General features: G+C 40.9%; 1 protein-coding gene across 3 annotated transcripts in view; it reads left to right on the forward strand.

Annotated features, from left to right (window-relative positions):
• ATP6V1A (ATPase H+ transporting V1 subunit A) overlaps positions 1-20,893 on the forward strand; it is a 230,848-nt gene that overhangs the window by 181,510 nt on the left and 28,445 nt on the right. For all 3 annotated transcript variants that reach the window (XM_053705827.1, XM_053705826.1, XM_053705828.1), the window contains exons 8-13: positions 3,394-3,502; positions 3,582-3,704; positions 4,212-4,326; positions 11,954-12,017; positions 12,570-12,773; positions 13,026-13,120. In XM_053705827.1, the coding sequence (XP_053561802.1) occupies positions 3,394-3,502; positions 3,582-3,704; positions 4,212-4,326; positions 11,954-12,017; positions 12,570-12,773; positions 13,026-13,120 (710 nt within the window). The remainder of the gene's footprint in view (positions 1-3,393; positions 3,503-3,581; positions 3,705-4,211; positions 4,327-11,953; positions 12,018-12,569; positions 12,774-13,025; positions 13,121-20,893) is intronic.

A 20,893-nucleotide genomic window follows, 5' to 3' on the forward strand; every position in this document is an offset into this window, starting at 1 on the left:
GGACCTAAAATAAAAAAAAAAAGTTTTTATCAGTCCCATCGTTCAAGATGGTGACGATCAGGTCAATTTTGCCCCTGGTTCAAGAGGGGCAATTCATGACGACTATAGACCTGAAGGATGCTTACCTTCATGTTCTAATCCACAAGGATCATTTCAAATTCCTAAGGTTCGCCTTTCTGGACCAGCACTTCCAGTTTGTGGCCCTTCCGTTCGGTCTGGCGACGGCCCCAAGAGTCTTTACAAAGGTTCTGGGAGCTCTTCTAGCGGGAACCAGAGGAATTGCAGTGTCTCCGTATCTGGACGATATCTTGGTCCAGACTTCATCCTACAGTCTGGCAGAGGATCATTCGAGAGCTCTCCTACTTCGATCCCATGGGTGGAAGATAAACAAAGGGAAGAGTTCATTGGTCCCCAGCAACAGGATGGAGTTCCTAGGTATGATAATAGATTCTTCTGCAATGAAGATATTCCTGACAGATCATAGACGTTGCAAGCTGGCGTCCAACTGTCTAGCCCTGCAGACATCCTCCAGGACATCTGTGGCCAGATGTATGGAGGTAATCGGGCTCATGGTATCCAGCATAGATGTCATTCCATTCGCCAGGTTTCATCTCAGACCTCTGCAGCTGTGCATGTTGAGAGAATGGAAAGGCAATCATTCAGACTTGTCCCAAAAGATAACTCTGGACAGACCAGTGAGGGAGTCCCTGTCTTGGTGGACCCGACCGGGTCAGTTGTCCCAGGGGACTTCTTTCCTGAGACCATCCTGGGAGATTGTAACCAAGGATGCGAGTCTATCAGGTTGGGGAGCCGTTTGGGGTGCCAGAAAGGCACAAGGCAGATGGACTTGAGAGGAATCGAGCCTACCTATAAACATTCTGGAACTTCGAGCGATTTTCAGCGCTCTAAAGGCTTGGCCACCTCTGGGTCGTCCCAATTCATCAGATTCCAATCGGACAACTTCACCTCAGTTTATATAAACCACCACGGGGAGACGAGAATCTTCTTAACAATGAGGGAAGTATCTCGGATTCTGGAATGGGCAGAGACTCAATTGTTCGCTCTCAGCGATTCACATTCCGGGTGTGGACAACTGGGAAGCGGATTTTCTGAGCATACAGACGTTTCATCCAAGGGAATGGTCTCTCCACCCCAAGATGTTTGCGGAGATCTGCAGCAGATGGGAGACACCGGAAATAGATCTCATGGCGTCTAGACTCAATTGCAAGCTACCCAGATACGGGTCGCGATCCAGGGATCCCCAAGCGGAACTGATAGACGCCTTGGCGGTACCCTGGCACTTCAACCTAATCTACATATTTCCACCGTTGCCTCTTCTACCTCGAGTAGTGGCCCGCATCAAGCAGGAGCAAGCTTTGGCTATTCTGATTGCTCCGTCGTGGCCGCGGAAGATGTGGTTTGCAGATCTAGTGGCGATGTCGTCTTATCCGCCGTGGAAGTTACCTTGTCGCAAGGAACTGCTAGTTCAAGGCTGACTGCGTGGAGATTGAATGCCTAGTCTTAGCCAAGAGAGGTTTTTCGGGGAGAGTGTAATCGACGCACTCGTCCAAGCCAGGAAGCCGGTCACTAGACTCATCTCCCACAAGGTGTGGAGGACCTACTTGTCCTGGTGTGAGGAACAAGGATACCCTTGGAACAAGATTAAGGTATCCAGGATTTTGGCCTTTCTCCAGGATGGTCTGGATAAGAGTCTTGCCGCCAATTCCCTAAGGGGACAGATGTCGGCTTCAGTACTGTTGCACAAGAAGCTTGCAGAGCTTCCTGATATTCAGTCCTTTTTCAGGCTCTGGTCAGGATTAGACCGGTTTTCAGGAATCCGGCTCCTCCCTGGAGCTTAAACTTGGTGCTTAAGGTCTTGCAGAGGTCTCTGTTTGAGCCTATGCATGCTGTGGACATTAAGATTCTCTCATTTAAGGTCCTGTTATTGGCTATTGCTTCGGCAAGCAGTCTCTCTGAGTTTGAGGCCTTACAATTTGAGCCTCCTTACTTGGTTTTTCATGCTGACAAAGCCGTTCTGCGAACCGGTTTGGGATTTCTTCCCAAGGTAGTGTCGAGTCGTAACATTAATCAGGAAATAGTGGTTCCTTCCTTGTGTCCTAACCCATCCTCTTCAAAAGAGAGTTTACTTCATAATCTGGATGTGGTTCGGGCCTTGAAGTTTTATCTTCAAGCCACGAAGGAGTTCAGACAGATGTCCTTATTCGTTCTGTATTCTGCAAGGCACGAGGGCCTCTGCAACTTCTCTATCCTTTTGGTTGAGGAGTATGATCCTTCTGGCTTATGAGACAGCGGGACACAAGCCTCCTTAAAGGATTACGGCTCACTCGACTAGATCTGTGGTCTCTTCTTGGGCCTTTAAGAATGAGGCTTCTATGGAGCAGATTTGTAAGGCGGCTACCTGGTCATCCTTACATACTTTCGCAAAATTTTACAAATTTGACGTTTTTGCTTCGGCGGAAGCAGCTTTTGGGAGGAAAGTTCTGCAGGCTGTGGTGCCCTCAGTATAGGGTTCGCCTCCTTTACCCTCCCGTTTTCTTCATTCATTGTCCTCTAGAGCTTGGGTATTTGTTCCCACAAGTGATGAATGAAGCAGTGGACTCTCCTCCCCTTTAGATGGAAAACATAAATTATGCTTACCTGATCATTTCATTTCCATTGTGGGGAAGAGTCCACTGCACCCGCACCTTCTCCGGTGGGCAGACTCAAATTTATTTTTTGTTCTTCTGGAACCATTTATACCCTGATATTTCTCCTACTGTTCCTTGTTCCCTTGGCAGAATGACTGGGGGATGAAGGAAGTGGGAGAGGTATTTATGCCTTTGGCTTGGGTGTCTTTGCCTCCTCCTGGTGGCCAGGTTCTTATTTCCCACAAGTGATGAATGAAGCAGTGGACTCTGCTCCCCACGATAGAAATGAAATTATCAGGTAAGCATAATTTATGGTTTATTTTGTATAGTCCTTAAAGGGACACTAAACCCAATTTTTTTTTTCTTTCATGATTCAGATAGATTATGCAATTTTAAGCGACTTTCTAATTTATTGCTATTAATTTTTATTCGTTCTCTTGCTATCTTTATTTGAAAAAGCCGGCATCTAAGTTAAGGAGCCGGTCCATTTTTTATTCAGAACCATGGAAAGCGCTTGCTGATTGGCTACATTTGGCCACCAATCAGCAAGCACTACCCAAGTTTGAAAAAACTTGCCTATACTAGTAAAGTTTCACTAATATTTAGTAACTTTCCCCTACTAAAATTATTTGCATTTCCTCAGTAATTTAACAACTGTTCAGCTATCATTGTGGTGTTCTGTTATAGTTTAACACAATATTACATAATGCCAAATAGTAATAAAAAGTTTGTGCTTATGCTGTAGCTGACAATGGAAGTGGATGGAAAAGTAGAAAGCATTATGAAAAGAACTTCGCTAGTAGCCAACACCTCTAACATGCCTGTTGCAGCCAGAGAAGCCTCTATTTACACAGGTGAGCCTATGTGCCTATGGTCTTCGTGCTGTCTTTGTTCCCTGGTACGCGTGTAATACTCCTCATGCCTCTCTTCCAGGAATCACACTATCTGAGTATTTCAGAGATATGGGTTACCACGTCAGTATGATGGCTGACTCTACATCTCGATGGGCTGAGGCTCTCAGAGAAATCTCTGGGCGTCTGGCAGAAATGCCTGCTGGTATGTAAACCGGATAAGTACAGGAAGCTGGCACAATATGGCTGTCACTTGGTACAAGGGTCTGTTTGTATTAACATTTGATTCTTAGATGTTTGTAAATTATCCACTGTATGCCAAGTGCCAGCACTGTAGAAACTGGGGGGGAAGGATTCAGATTTCAATAGGGGTGTCTTAAATAAAAAGCAAAATCCAGATCTAAAGATCGCTAAAGTCAAAGGATTTAAATGCAATCAACTAACCAACTTTGATATGAAATTTTTAAATTCTACAAATTCTTTGAGTTAATGATCCCTTATAATAATCATACATTTGAGAGCTAGTCACAGTAATTTTCTAAAAATGGGGCTCTCACAGGTGAGACATACAACTTTATTTTTAATCAAATATGGAGGCCATTTCATTTCTTTAGAATAGATAGCAAGAGATTTGCTTTATGGCAGAGATCATATTTTTCAGCAATTTCTTGTTCATGTGACTGTTCTAAGCCTGTGCTTTCTCTTCTTCCAGACAGTGGTTATCCTGCTTATCTGGGAGCCCGTCTGGCCTCTTTCTATGAGAGAGCTGGACGAGTAAAATGTCTTGGGAATCCTGAAAGGGAAGGAAGTGTCAGCATTGTGGGAGCGTAAGTATCAGAGTCCATCTCCCAGCATGCAAAGCACCAGTGTTTTATACTTGAGGACAATCATGGTGCCCTCTGGTTCCTGTGACCTTGTATACTAATTTAAGGAATTTACTTATGTTTATTGCATTGACAAAGACAAGTAAGCTAGGTAGTTAGATAACAGGTCAATTACATGAATATGAAAGTAAAATCAACCTGCTTCTTGCAGAATGAGATATGGTGGTTGTAAGTTCTGCTCTATATGATGACTGAATTGTTTAATAGGATATAAAAAAATGTATGCTTACCTGATAAATTTATTTATTTCCGGATATGGTGAGACTACGGCTTGAGTAATGTTGGGAATATCACTCCTGGCTAGCAGGAGGAGGCAAAGAGCACCACAGTTAAACTGCTAAGTATCACTCCCTTACCCACAGCCCTCAGTCATTTCCCCGAAGGGAAATGGAGAAAAAGTAGTAACACATGGTATAGAGGTGCCTGAGGCTATAGTCAAAAGAACAACTGTCTTAAAATAAAGGGTGAGGCCGTGGACCATATCCGGAAATAAAAAATTTATCAGATAAACATAAATTTTGTTTTTCTTTCCTAAGATGGTGAGTCCACAGCTTGAATAATTACTGTTGGGTACCAATACCCAAGCTAGAGGACACGGATAAATAGGGAGCGACAAGACAGGCAGTCCTAAACAGAAGGCACCACCGCTTGAAGAACCTTCTCCCAAAAGAGGCCTCAGCCGAGGCAAAAGTATCAAATTTGGGAAAAAGTATGTAGAGAAGACCAAGTTGCAGCCTTGCAAATTTGTTCCACAGAAGCTTCATTTTTGAAAGCCCAAGAAGAGGAAACAGCTCTTGTAAAATGAGCCGTAATTCTCTCAGGAGGCTGCAGTCCAGCACTCTCATAAGCAAAAAGAATTATACTTCATAACCAAAAAGAAAGAGAAGTAGCAGTAGCTTTCTGACCTTTACATTTCCCCGAGAAATAAACAGAGGGCAGAGGACTGGCGAAAATCCTTAGTCGCCTGTAAGTAGAATTTAAGAGCACGTACAACATCCAAATTGTGTAACAAACGTTCTTTGGAAGAAGAAGGATTAGGACACAGAGAGGGAACAACAATCTCCTGATTGATATTTATATTAGAAACAACCTTAGGAAGGAAACCTAACTTAGTACGAAGAACCGCCTTATCGGCATGAAAAATAAGATAAGGGGAATCACACTGCAGAGCTGAGAGTTCCCGAAACTCTTTGAGCAGAAGAGATGGCAACAAGAAACAAAACCTTCCAAGATAACAACTTAATGTCTATGGAATGCAACGGCTCAAATGGAGCCAGCTGTAAAACTTTAAGAACAAGGTTAAGGCTCCAAGGAGGAGCAACAATCTTAAAGACGGTGAAGTGAAAAACAAAACAGAAGGGCGCCTCATGTGCAGATCAACCAAAAGTGAGCATGAAATGATGCAACCAAAATCCAAAAATGGGTACTCACATTTGGCAATTTCACACCAATGTGCTGGTAGTGACGTGCTGATATCTCAGGGTGTATCAGCGCACCCTCTCGCCAGGTGCTGCTTAGCAAGTTGAATCACAAGAAAGATCCAAGGATATGAAGCTCAACTCCGTGTAGCATTCAAATGGGAAAAACAAAGGTGCTAGAACTGTGCTTAAAGAGACATGAAACCCAAAAAAAATCTGTCATTATTTAGATAGAACGTACAGTTTTAAACAACTTTCCAATTTACTTCTATTATCAAATTTGCTTCATTCTCTTCGTATGCTTTGTTGAAGGAGCAGCAGTGCACTACTGGTTTCTAACTGAACACATGGGTGAGCCAATGAGAATCCGTATACATATGCACACACCAATCAGCAGCTAGAACCTAGGTTCTTTGCTGCTACTGAGCTGTCCTAGATAAACCTTTTAGCAAAAGATAACAAGAGAAGGAAGTACATTTAATAGAAGTAAATAGAAGTAAAACCCAAAAATTTTTCTGTATCATGAAAAAATTTTGTGTTTCATGTCCCTTTAAGTTTAAAAATGTGTTTATTTAAAAACAAAAGCAGTGAGTTAAAATAGGGGTGTCCAAGTTTTACCCCCTATCTGCAATGCGTTTCTCGGCAACGGTCATTTCATCAGGCATGATGTGATTCAACTGGCTGAGCAGCACCTGGAGAGAGGGTGAGCTGATACACCCTGAGATATCAGCACGTCACTACCAGCACATGGGTGTGCTATTGCCAAATGTGAGTACCCATTTTTGGATTTTGGTTGCATCATTTCATGCTCACTTTTAGTTGATCTGCACATGAGGCGCCCCTCTGTTTTGTGTTTCACTTCATAGTTTGGTTCGGATTCGTCTGTGAAGAGGAGAGCAGCCACCTATACCTTGATATCCATCAAGGCCCTTTGAATAGTGCAGAGCATGGATTCTTTTGGGTCTATTATTGCATAACTGTTTTGTAACAGATTTGTTTGTATTCCTCATTGAGATAAGATCGGTTATATCTGTTTAAATATTTATTTCAGTATTACCACTTGGACGCCCCCTTAATTGGTTTGTTTTAGACTTAAAGACGGGCCTGATTTTGACCAAGGCCTGACAAAAAGATTGCATATCTGGCACATCCACCAAACGTTTATGTAGTAAAACTGATAAAGCAGAAATCTGACCCTTCAGGGTACTGACTGAAAATCCCTTCTCCAGGCCTTACTGAAGAAAAGATAAAATTCTAGGAATTCTAATTCTACTCCAAGAGTAACCCTTGGATTCACACCAATAAAGATATGTACGCCATATCTTATGGTAAATCTTTCTAGCCACAGGCTTGCGAGCCTGAATCATGGTCTCAATGACCGACTCAGAAAAACCACGCATAGACAGAATTAAGCGTTCAATCTCCAAGCAGTCAACTTCAGAGAAACAAGATTTGGATGAAGGAAGAGACCATGAATCAGAAGGTCCTTCCTCAGAGGTAGTATCCAAGGTGGGAGAAATTACATCTCCACTAGGTCTGCAAACCAGATCCGGCAAGGCCACGCAGGGGCTATTAGAATAACCGACGCCCTCTCCTGTTTGATATGAGCAATGACTCGTGGAAGGAGAGCAAACGGAGGAAACGGGTATGCCAAACTGAAAACCCAAGGAACCGCCAGAACATCTATCAGAATGGCCTGCAGATCTCTTGACCTTGAACCGTACCTTGGAAGCTTGTCGTTCTGACATCAGATCTAACTCCGGCACCCCGCATTTGAGGACTAAGCCGGAAAACAACTCTGAATGGAGTTCCCACTCCCCGGGATGAAAAGTCTGTCTGCTCAGAAAATCCGCTTCCCAGTTGTCTACTCCTGGAATGTAGATGGCAGACAGAAATTGTGGGTCTCTGCCCACTGATGAATCCGAGAAACCTCCTTCATGCCTAAGGAACTTCAAGTTCCTCCCTGGTGATTGATGTAAGCCACAGAGGTTATGTTGTCTGACTGGAACCTGGTAAACTGGGCTGAGGACAACTGAGGCCAAGCCAATAGAGCATTGTAAATCACCCTCAACTCCAAGATGTTGATGGGAAGAGCAGACTCCTCCTGAGTCCAAAGGCCCTGAGCATTTAATGAGTTACAGACTGCTGCCCAGCAGGCTGGCATCAGTGTTCACGATCACCCAGAAAGTTCTCCGAAAGCATGTGCCCTGAGACAGATGTTCCATAGAAATCCACCATGGGAGAGAGTACCTAGATGACTGATCTAACTCTATTCTCTGAGATAGATCAGAATGGTCGCCATTTCATTGTCTGAGCATGCACAACTAGAGAGCTCTCAAATGGAATCGAGCAAAAGGAATTATGCCCATGCCACCATCAGACCGATTACCTCCATAAATTGAGCCACTGAAGGATGAGCAGTAGCCTGAAGAGAGAGGCAAGAGGAAATTATTATTTTTTTCCTGACCTCTGTCAGAAAAATCTTCATCAATAGAAAATCTATTATGGTCCCTAAGAACACTACTCTTGTAACAGGAGAAAGGGAGCTTTTTTTCCAGATTCACATTCCATCCGTAGGAACGAAGAAAAGACAACAATATCTCTGTGTAAGATTTTGCTTGTTGAAAAGATGGCGCCTGAACCAATATGTAGTCCAGGTAGGGTGCCACAGCAATTCCACGAGAATGGATCACTGCCGAAAGAGCCCCCAGAACCTTTGAAAAAATTCTGGGAGCCGTGGCTAAACCAAATGGAAGAGCCACAAACTGGAAATGTTTTTCCAGAAAGGCAAATCTCAGGAATCTGTGATGGTCCCTGTGAATAGGAACATGAAGATACGCATCCTTTAGGTCTATGGTTGTCATGAACTGACCCTCTTGTACTAAAGGAAGAATGGAGCGTATAAGCTCCATCTTGAAGGATGGACCTTTGAGAAACTTGTTTAGACACTTCAAGTCTAGAATGGGACGGTAAGTTCCCTCTTTTTTTGGGAACCACAAATAGGTTTGAGTAGAACCCGAGACCCTGTTCCTGCACTGAAACTATCACTCCCAGGGAGGAAAGATTTTGTATACATTTCAAGAGCGCCTCTCTCTTTATCTGGTCTGCAGATAATCTTGAGAGGAGGAAGAGGAAAAGTCTTGAATTCCAATTTGTAACCCTGGGATACTATGTCCACAGTCCAGGGATCTGGGACATCTTGTATCCAGGCTTGAGAGAACTGAGAGTCTGCCCCCAAATCCCGGATCGGGGGCAAACCCTTCATGCTCATTTGGAATCGGCTGCAGATTTCTTTGATTGTTTCCCCTTGTTCCAAGACTGATTAAGTTTCCAAGAAGACTTGGATTGTCCCTGCTTGGAAGAAGAAGGCTTTCCTCTGAAGTTACAAAAGGAACGAAATTACTTGACGTCCTTTAGGCCTATTCTTCTTATATTGAGGTAGAAAAGACCCTTTTCCACCCGTGATATCATAGATAATTTCTGCTAAACAAGGTTTTGCCCTTGTAAGGAATCGCCAGAAGCTTGACTTTAGAGGAAACGTCCACAGACCAGGATTTAAACTAATGCCCTGCGGGCTATGACAGCGAAACTAGAAGTTTTAGCTCCTAGTCTAACAACCTGTAAAATGGCATCTGCTGTAAAGGAATTGATCAATTTTAAGATCTTTCATCCTATCTTGAATTTCATCCAAGGAAGTCTCTACTTGAAGAGAATCAGACAAGGTGTCGAACCAATAAGATGCCTCACTAGTCACGGTGGCAATACACACCGCAGGTTGCCATTGGAGACCTTGATGAACATAAATCTTTTTCAAATAAGCCAGCTTCTTGTCTATCGGATCCTTTTAAAAGAGTAGCTATCCTCAATAGGAATAGTGGTTCTCTTAGCCAATGTCCCCTTGAACTTTGGGTACAGTATACCAAGGGTCTTTAATGTAGTCCTCGACAGGAAACATTTTCTTAAAAATGGGAGACGGGGAAAAAGACACCCCTGGTTTCTCCCATTCCTGTGAGATCATCTCCTTAGCATAGTCCGGCACAGGAAAAACCTCCGAAGTGGAAGTTTCATCAAAGAAACTATTAAGTTTACTAGATTTCGTAGGAGTGACGACAGGGTTATCAGAGTCATCTAAAGTAGCTAAAACCTCCTTTAACAATAGACAAAGGTGTTCAAGCTTAAATCTGAAGGATACCACCTCAGTCTCAGAAGAAGGAATTATACTGTCCGAATCTTGAGATTTCACACTCAAAGTCCCGATGTATCTTCCTCATCGGACTTATGAGAAAGGGCAACTTGGGGAGCAGAACTGAGGACAGGCACCTTACTTTCTGAATTTCTAGATTTCCTCTTGCGTTTTCCCTGTAATCTGGGAATGGCAGCTAATGCCACAGATACCGCTGAAGATACCTAGGCAGCAATTTCTGCTTTTAAATAAACTCCACTAGGAGTTATAGAGGAACCGCAGGGAACTGTATGTGACGCCATTGAGGCTTGGGACGTAGCAGGAGAAAGCTGAGGTATTATTTTAACAGCATCATCCTGAGAGACATTAGGCTCAAAAATGTTACCTTTATTTTGCAAGGTTTTCTTGACACATGAAGAACAAAATTGCATAGGAGCTGCAATTTGTGCATCTAAACATAATAAGCATGACTTAATGACAGCAGGCTCTTGCTCCATGTCAGACATGTTGTGAAACGAAATAAACTTGTACAGATAAGTTTCAAAGATTTTAGTATTCAATTAAAATAAGACAAGGAAAAAATTACACTTTAAATTTTAGCCCAAATTAGGATCGATCCCCATCTTAAATTATGTGAGAAAGTTAAGAAAAAACATTTAATAAACATCAAGCTTCTAAAATACCCCTCAGGCAACCCCACATCTCAATTACTGAGGTGCCTTACCGCTACCAATTAAGACCGGATTACCCAGAAATGGAGAAAAACAACTTTTTCCTCAGAAACCTTCTGAAGTAAAGTCAGTCATGTGACCGCAACTGCCATGCTCAAATTACTGCTGCGACACAGAGAGGCACTAAAAATAGCTTCCTGGTACACTGAGTAACATAAATTATCCGTTTTTTCAAACCAGACCGTTTAAAATGTTGCATTGTTTTTATTTTAAAGCAATGGGGAAATGAATAAATTGCTGAAATAGAAAATTCAGCCTCACTTTCAGTTTAAACTTGTATTGTTTAATCAAGTTAAGTATGTGTCAGAAAATAAAGCCTAATAAAAACATTTTACCCTTTCTGTTTAAAAGAGTTTAAATGTTAGTGTCACACATGCTACAGTGCCTGCTTCATGCCCCAGTGTAACCCATACAACAAGATTATCTATGTCCCAATAAAAAAAGCAGTGTCTTTTCAGTAGTAGTTTCAGGGAAGATCTTATAATACAGTGCTGTGGACATTTTTTTTGTATTGTGTATATTGGAGACTTGGCAGAGTATCTGTCTTCATCTGCACTATCACTCAGAGGAAGCTGCTGTTATTTGTCTAACCCTTTATACTTAAAGTGACCGTAAAGTCCAAAATACATTTTCATGATTTAGATAGGGCATGCAATTTTAAACAACTTTCCAATTTACTTTCATCTTCGATTTTGCTTTGTTCTCTTGGTATTCTTTGTTGAAAGCTAAATTTAGGAGACTTATATGCTAATTTCTTAGACCTTGAAGGTCGCCTCTAATCTAAATGTGTTTTTACAGTTTTCACCACTAGATAGCATTAGTTCATGCATTTTATATAGCGAGCAATGATTGGCTAAATGTAAATCTGTCAAAAGAACTGATAAAGGGGGCAGTTTGCAGAGGCATAGATACAAGGTTATTACAGATGTAAAACATGTATTATAACTGTGTTGGTTATGCAAAACTGGGGAATAGGATTATCTATCTTTTTAAACAACAAAAATTCTGGTGTTGACTGTCCCTTTAAGACAATCATACTTACTGGTAGCATAGAAACTCTTTTCCTGATAAACTACACAGTTAGTGTGTAGACTGTGTACAATATTGTTAGTGTTCCTATGTGTTTATCATTTATGCGCATTTTACACACTCGCGCAGATGGGATTCTGTACCAAGGTAAAAATAAAGTAAATGTCACATGATTGTTTCATGCGCTGTGTCCTGTGCTTTCTCCGCAGTGTGTCGCCTCCTGGTGGTGATTTCTCAGACCCTGTCACATCTGCCACTCTGGGCATTGTTCAGGTAAATTGATTGTTACCAGCCTCAGCTGCGTTAGATTTCTTTGTAGTATAGAATGATTTATTATTTCTGAAATATATTTTACTTTGTTATATATTTTCAATGTCTAGGGATCTAACTTTTTTTTTTCCAAATTCTTGTTGTGGCTCTTGTGACGGTTAAAAGGATATACTTTAAAAACTAATATCCTGTGCCTTGACAGATTCTAAAATTTCGTGTTTGCAGTGATTTGAGGTAGCTGCTGAGGTCTCCAGCGTTTAACTTATGAGTTAATACAGGACCCTTGTAAAGTTTTACAAAGCTTATTGTAGATAATACCACGTGTCTGCAGGTTGCCCCATAATTAACTGAAAACATTTTACAAGGCAATTCATAGTAATTTCTAGATCATTACAGCCTTGCTAGAGAGTACAACACCTTAATCTGAATATAAAATGATCTAGTAGTGTTTAGAACTTGAGCAATTCTGAACAAATGTTTCTATTCTCTTACTGGTGACTGATTTATACTAAGTTGCCGTGCATGCTCTGAGTTGTTTTTTATTTCTAAATAAAGGTGTTCTGGGGATTGGATAAGAAACTGGCTCAGAGAAAGCACTTCCCGTCCGTTAACTGGCTTATCAGCTACAGCAAGTACACACGGCCACTAGATGAGTACTACGACAAGCACTTTGCTGAATTTGTACCACTCAGAACCAAAGCAAAGGAGATCCTACAGGAAGAGGAAGACCTTGCAGAGATCGTGCAGCTTGTGGGGAAGGTAAGAGGGTGCGGGTCAAGTGCCAGCCATATTCAGCAGGTGCCGCTCTTACTTATAACTTTATGGATCATGAGGTGAAATGTGGGGAATTCCCTCACACCTCTCTGATCTAGAGGTGAATTCTAATTTAATTGCACAAGTGACTGTTTCTAAACTTTGTGTCATAATTGGCACTGACGTAGGAATAAAAAGTAATATATTTGTAGAATGTTCTGGTCAGTTACTCAGCTGGTAATTGTGTTGGATTTTTAGGCTTCCTTGGCAGAAACTGATAAAATCACCCTGGAGGTGGCCAAGCTTCTTAAGGACGATTTCCTACAGCAGAACGGGTACACGCCATATGATAGGTAAGATCAGTTCTGCATCCTATAGTGCATTATAGCTTACTCATTATATTCCTCACCAGTGTGGGTGCATATCTACATATACTCACCATCCATAGGTGCAGAGTAAAAGCTTTTGCTGAACCACTGATTAATGCTTCCACTTGCTGTTCAATTTTAACTACTATGTTCCTTAAAACGTTCATGTTTCAAATAGAGCATGTCATTTTAAACAACTTTCCAATTTACTTTTATTACCAATTTTGCTTTGTTCTCTTGGTATTCTTAGTTGAAAGCTAAACCTAGGAAGGCTCATATGCTAATTTCTAAGCCTTTGAAGGCCGCCTCTTATCACATGCTTTATTTGCTTTTCATAACGGGGGAGAGCTAGTTCATTTAAACCATATAGATAACATTGTGATCACGCCTGTGGATTGTGGCAGACACTGCAATATTTGGCTAAAATGCAAGTCAATAGATAATAAATAAAATGTCATGTGATCAGGGGGCTTGTCAGAAGATGCTTAGATACAAGTTAATCACAGAGGTAAAATTATATTAATATAATCGTGTTGGTTATGCAAAACTGGGGAATGGGGAATAAAGGGATTATCTATCTTTTAAAACAACAAAAAATCTGGTGTTGACTGTCCCTTTAACAAAAAAGGTGACAAACTTATATTGGTAGCTTTAGGTTCCTTCATGGTCCTTTCAATTACAGCTTTTTACCAGAAATCTGCTAGAAGTAGGAAACTGATGAATATTCTGCTGTATGAAAAGCTGAGGTCTGATCCTCTCAAGCACAGTCATTTATGTAAATGCCATACACTGGACTCCAGCCTTCCTTTTAGAGTCTCAATGTGTTCTAATACTATGTAACTTTCTTTCATGTAATTAGCAAGAGTCCATGAGCTAGTGACGTATGGGATATACATTCCTACCAGGAGGGGCAAAGTTTCCCAAACCTCAAAATGCCTATAAATACACCCCTCACCACACCCACAATTCAGTTTTACAAACTTTGCCTCCGATGGAGGTGGTGAAGTAAGTTTGTGCTAGATTCTACGTTGATATGCGCTCCGCAGCAAGTTGGAGCCCGGTTTTCCTCTCAGCGTGCAGTGAATGTCAGAGGGATGTGAGGAGAGTATTGCCTATTTGAATGCAGTGATCTCCTTCTACGGGGTCTATTTCATAGGTTCTCTGTTATCGGTCGTAGAGATTCATCTCTTACCTCCCTTTTCAGATCGACGATATACTCTTTTATATATACCATTACCTCTGCTGATTCTCGTTTCAGTACTGGTTTGGCTTTCTACAAACATGTAGATGAGTGTCCTGGGGTAAGTAAATCTTATTTTCTGTGACACTCTAAGCTATGGTTGGGCACTTTGTTTATAAAGTTCTAAATATATGTATTCAAACATTTATTTGCCTTGACTCAGAATGTTCAACTTTCCTTATTTTCAGACAGTCAGTTTCATATTTGGGATAATGCATTTGATTTAATCATTTTTTCTTACCTTCAAAAATTTGACTCTTCCCTGTGGGCTGTTAGGCTCGCGGGGGCTGAAAATGCTTCATTTTATTGCGTCATTCTTGGCGCGGACTTTTTTGGCGCAAAAAATCTATTTCCGTTTCCGGCGTCATACGTGTCGCCGGAAGTTGCGTCATTTTTTGACGTTATTTTGCGCCAAAAATGTCGGCGTTCCGGATGTGGCGTCATTTTTGGCGCCAAAAGCATTTTGTCTCCACATTATTTAAGTCTCATTTTTTATTGCTTCTGGTTGCTAGAAGCTTGTTCTTTGGCATTTTTTCCCATTCCTGAAACTGTCCTTTAAGAAATTTGATAAATTTTGCTTTATATATATGTTGTTTTTTCTCTTACATATTGCAAGATGTCTCACGTTGCATCTGAGTCAGAAGATACTACAGGAAAATCGCTGTCTAGTGCTGAATCTACCAAAGCTAAGTGTATCTGCTGTAAACTTTTGGTAGCTATTCCTCCAGCTGTTGTTTGTATTGATTGTCATGACAAACTTGTTAAAGCAGATAATATTTCCTTTAGTAAAGTACCATTGCCTGTTGCAGTTCCTTCAACATCTAAGGTGCAGAATGTTCCTGATAATATAAGAGATTTTGTTTCTGAATCCATAAAGAAGGCTATGTCTGTTATTTCTCCTTCTAGTAAACGTAAAAAATCTTTTAAAACTTCTCTCCCTACAGATGAATTTTTAAATGAACATCATCATTCTGATTCTGATGATTCCTCTGGTTCAGAGGATTCTGTCTCAGAGGTTGATGCTGATAAATCTTCATATTTATTTAAAATGGAATTTATTCGCTCTTTACTTAAAGAAGTACTAATTGCTTTAGAAATAGAGGATTCTGGTCCTCTTGATACTAATTCTAAACGTTTAGATAAGGTATTTAAAGCTCCTGTGGTTATTCCAGAAGTTTTTCCTGTTCCTAATGCTATTTCTGCAGTAATTTCCAAAGAATGGGATAATTTGGGTAATTCATTTACTCCTTCTAAACGTTTTAAGCAATTATATCCTGTGCCGTCTGACAGATTAGAATTTTGGGACAAGATCCCTAAAGTTGATGGGGCTATTTCTACCCTTGCTAAACGTACTACTATTCCTACGTCAGATGGTACTTCGTTTAAGGATCCTCTAGATAGGAAAATTGAATCCTTTCTAAGAAAAGCTTATCTGTGTTCAGGTAATCTTCTTAGACCTGCTATATCTTTGGCTGATGTTGCTGCAGCTTCAACTTTTTGGTTGGAAACTTTAGCGCAACAAGTAACACATCGTGATTCTCATGATATTATTATTCTTCTTCAGCATGCTAATAATTTTATCTGTGATGCCATTTTTGATATTATCAGAGTTGATGTCAGGTTTATGTCTCTAGCTATTTTAGCTAGAAGAGCTTTATGGCTTAAAACTTGGAATGCTGATATGGCTTCTAAATCAACTTTACTTTCCATTTCTTTCCAGGGTAACAAATTATTTGGTTCTCAGTTGGATTCCATTATTTCAACTGTTACTGGTGGGAAAGGAACTTTTTTACCACAGGATAAAAAATCTAAAGGTAAAAACAGGGCTAATAATAGTTTTCGTTCCTTTCGTTTCAACAAAGAACAAAAGCCTGATCCTTCATCCTCAGGAGCAGTTTCAGTTTGGAAACCATCTCCAGTCTGGAATAAATCCAAGCCAGCTAGAAAGGCAAAGCCTGCTTCTAAGTCCACATGAAGGTGCGGCCCTCATTCCAGCTCAGCTGGTAGGGGGCAGGTTACGTTTTTTCAAGGAAATTTGGATCAATTCTGTTCACAATCTTTGGATTCAGAGCATTGTTTCAGAAGGGTACAGAATTGGTTTCAAGATGAGACCTCCTGCAAAGAGATTTTTTCTTTCCCGTGTCCCAGTAAATCCAGTAAAAGCTCAAGCATTTCTGAAATGTGTTTCAGATCTAGAGTTGACTGGAGTAATTATGCCAGTTCCAGTTCCGGAACAGGGGATGGGGTTTTATTCAAATCTCTTCATTGTACCAAAGAAGGAGAATTCTTTCAGACCAGTTCTGGATCTAAAAATATTGAATCGTTATGTAAGGATACCAACGTTCAAGATGGTAACTGTAAGGACTATCTTACCTTTTGTTCAGCAAGGGAATTATATGTCCACAATAGATTTACAGGATGCATATCTGCATATTCCGATTCATCCAGATCATTATCAGTTCCTGAGATTCTCTTTTCTGGACAAGCATTACCAGTTTGTGGCTCTGCCGTTTGGCCTAGCTACAGCTCCAAGAATTTTTACAAAGGTTCTCGGTGCCCTTCTGTCTGTAATCAGAGAACAGGGTATTGTGGTATTTCCTTATTTGGACGATATCTTGGTACTTGCTCAGTCTTTACATTTAGCAGAATCTCATACGAATCGACTTGTGTTGTTTCTTCAAGATCATGGTTGGAGGATCAATTTACCAAAAAGTTCTTTGATTCCTCAGACAAGGGTAACCTTTCTGGGTTTCCAGATGGATTCAGTGTCCATGACTCTGTCTTTAACAGACAAGAGACGTCTAAAATTGATTGCAGCTTGTCGAAACCTTCAGTCACAATCATTCCCTTCGGTAGCCTTATGCATGGAAATTCTAGGTCTTATGACTGCTGCATCGGACGCGATCCCCTTTGCTCGTTTTCACATGCGACCTCTTCAGCTCTGTATGCTGAAGCAATGGTGCAAGGATTACACGAAGATATCTCAATTAATATCTTTAAAACCGATTGTTCGACACTCTCTAACATGGTGGACAGATCACAATCGTTTAATTCAGGGGGCTTCTTTTGTGCTTCCGACCTGGACTGTAATTTCAACAGATGCAAGTCTCACAGGTTGGGGAGCTGTGTGGGGATCTCTGACGGCACAAGGAGTTTGGGAATCTCAGGAGGTGAGATTACCGATCAATATTTTGGAACTCCGTGCAATTTTCAGAGCTCTTCAGTTTTGGCCTCTTCTGAAGAGAGAATCGTTCATTTGTTTTCAGACAGACAATGTCACAACTGTGGCATACATCAATCATCAAGGAGGGACTCACAGTCCTCTGGCTATGAAAGAAGTATCTCGAATTTTGGTTTGGGCGGAATCCAGCTCCTGTCTAATCTCTGCGGTTCATATCCCAGGTGTAGACAATTGGGAAGCGGATTATCTCAGTCGCCAAACGTTGCATCCGGGCGAATGGTCTCTTCACCCAGAGGTATTTCTTCAGATTGTTCAAATGTGGGAACTTCCAGAAATAGATCTGATGGCGTCCCATCTAAACAAGAAACTTCCCAGGTATCTGTCCAGATCCCGGGATCCTCAGGCGGAGGCAGTGGATGCATTATCACTTCCTTGGAAGTATCATCCTGCCTATATCTTTCCGCCTCTAGTTCTTCTTCCAAGAGTAATCTCCAAGATTCTGAAGGAATGCTCGTTTGTTCTGCTGGTAGCTCCGGCATGGCCTCACAGGTTTTGGTATGCGGATCTTGTCCGGATGGCCTCTTGCCAACCGTGGACTCTTCCGTTAAGACCAGACCTTCTGTCACAAGGTCCTTTTTTCCATCAGGATCTGAAATCCTTAAATTTAAAGGTATGGAGATTGAACGCTTGATTCTTGGTCAAAGAGGTTTCTCTGACTCTGTGATTAATACTATGTTACAGGCTCGTAAATCTGTATCTCGAGAGATATATTATAGAGTCTGGAAGACTTATATTTCTTGGTGTCTTTCTCATCATTTTTCCTGGCATTCTTTTAGAATACCGAGAATTTTACAGTTTCTTCAGGATGGTTTAGATAAGGGTTTGTCCGCAAGTTCTTTGAAAGGACAAATCTCTGCTCTTTCTGTTCTTTTTCACAGAAAGATTGCTATTCTTCCTGATATTCATTGTTTTGTACAAGCTTTGGTTCGTATAAAACCTGTCATTAAGTCAATTTCTCCTCCTTGGAGTTTGAATTTGGTTCTGGGAGCTCTTCAAGCTCCTCCGTTTGAACCTATGCATTCATTGGACATTAAATTACTTTCTTGGAAAGTTTTGTTCCTTTTGGCCATCTCTTCTGCCAGAAGAGTTTCTGAATTATCTGCTCTTTCTTGTGAGTCTCCTTTTCTGATTTTTCATCAGGATAAGGCGGTGTTGCGAACTTCTTTTGAATTTTTACCTAAAGTTGTGAATTCCAACAACATTAGTAGAGAAATTGTGGTTCCTTCATTATGTCCTAATCCTAAGAATTCTAAGGAGAAATCGTTGCATTCTTTGGATGTTGTTAGAGCTTTGAAATATTATGTTGAAGCTACGAAATCTTTCCGTAAGACTTCTAGTCTATTTGTTATCTTTTCCGGTTCTAGAAAAGGCCAGAAAGCTTCTGCCATTTCTTTGGCATCTTGGTTGAAATCTTTAATTCATCTTGCCTATGTTGAGTCGGGTAAAACTCCGCCTCAGAGAATTACAGCTCATTCTACTAGGTCAGTTTCTACTTCCTGGGCGTTTAGGAATGAAGCTTCGGTTGACCAGATTTGCAAAACAGCAACTTGGTCCTCTTTTCATACTTTTACTAAATTCTACCATTTTGATGTATTTTCTTCTTCTGAAGCAGTTTTTGGTAGAAAAGTACTTCAGGCAGCGGTTTCAGTTTGAATCTTCTGCTTATGTTTTTCGTTAAACTTTATTTTGGGTGTGGATTATTTTCAGCAGGAATTGGCTGTCTTTATTTTATCCCTCCCTCTCTAGTGACTCTTGTGTGGAAAGATCCACATCTTGGGTAGTCATTATCCCATACGTCACTAGCTCATGGACTCTTGCTAATTACATGAAAGAAAACATAATTTATGTAAGAACTTACCTGATAAATTCATTTCTTTCATATTAGCAAGAGTCCATGAGGCCCGCCCTTTTTTAGTGGTGGTTTTGATTTTGTATAAAGCACAATTATTCCAATTCCTTATTTTATATGCTTTCGCACTTTTTTATCACCCCACTTCTTGGCTATTCGTTAAACTGAATTGTGGGTGTGGTGAGGGGTGTATTTATAGGCATTTTGAGGTTTGGGAAACTTTGCCCCTCCTGGTAGGAATGTATATCCCATACGTCACTAGCTCATGGACTCTTGCTAATATGAAAGAAATGAATTTATCAGGTAAGTTCTTACATAAATTATGTTTTTTGGACATCAGAATTTAATGTAATCATCCCCCCTCCCCCCACACTAGTAATTACTGTTCCTTATGTTGCTGTCATCCCAGGGTTATTGTTCTTGGCAAAACTGTACCCATATATACGTCAAATGATTTATCCCTACCTGATAGAGAAGTTGTATTGTACCATAATCTAAGACTGACAATGAGGACAAAACCTTCTTCCCTTCACTTTCTGTCATGACAGTTCATGAGTTTAGGAGATTCTAGACAGATAGTAGTTTCTAGGATTGTGCATTCACAGAATAAATAGCCTAACTTATGCTTTTAAGAGTTAAATACTTGCCTCTAGCGAGCTGGAGAGCTGCACTAATCCTGAGCCTTCTTCACAGAGCCCTGGACTGTCCCTTTAACTGAATAAACTAGATAAACAGGGTTTGCCCATGCTCAGAACTGGCAGAATGTAAATGAAAGTGATGGCAAATTTAACCCATTTATAAAACTGTTCTTACATCTTTATAACATCAATACTAAAATGTCTGTTATTTTCTTTTTTTAATTTTAATCCTATTTTTAAAAAACAACACTTTTATTCATACCGTATTAGTTTGCTTCCTCTGCCCCCTTCATTTCCTGTTTCTGTTGTTTAGTGACGTAGAGAACGGTCAAACATGCTCAACGTAGACAGCAATGAATGCTCTCAAGATTGTCATTGGAAGGGGAATCAGAGCACATGCACAGCCCTGCATTGAGATTTTTTTTTTTCCCGTCCAGTGCCGTCCAGTACGCAAACAGATTGGCTGAATCGCCAAAACGTCAGCAAAAAAAAAAATGCATTAAGGGCGGGCGGAGTAGCTAGAGTAAGAAGGGGTGATTTAATTTGATAACTTAACCTTTTAATGCTGTTATGCCGTTGTATTCCGTCACAATGGCACTGGGCTTTAAAGCCGTTATGACAGAATACAAAGTCATCGCAAACGGCTGTCTTGAAGCCTACTAGGCTTACAGGATTTGATCGCGGTCTGGAGGGCGTTCCTAGCGTCTTAGGGACGCCCCCAGACCCGATCCCATAATTGAAATCTCGCAATCTTTTGCACGATCGCGTGATTTCAATTTGTCTACATCGG

This window comes from Bombina bombina, chromosome 3 (assembly GCF_027579735.1).
Source record: "Bombina bombina isolate aBomBom1 chromosome 3, aBomBom1.pri, whole genome shotgun sequence".
Lineage (NCBI taxonomy): Eukaryota > Metazoa > Chordata > Amphibia > Anura > Bombinatoridae > Bombina > Bombina bombina.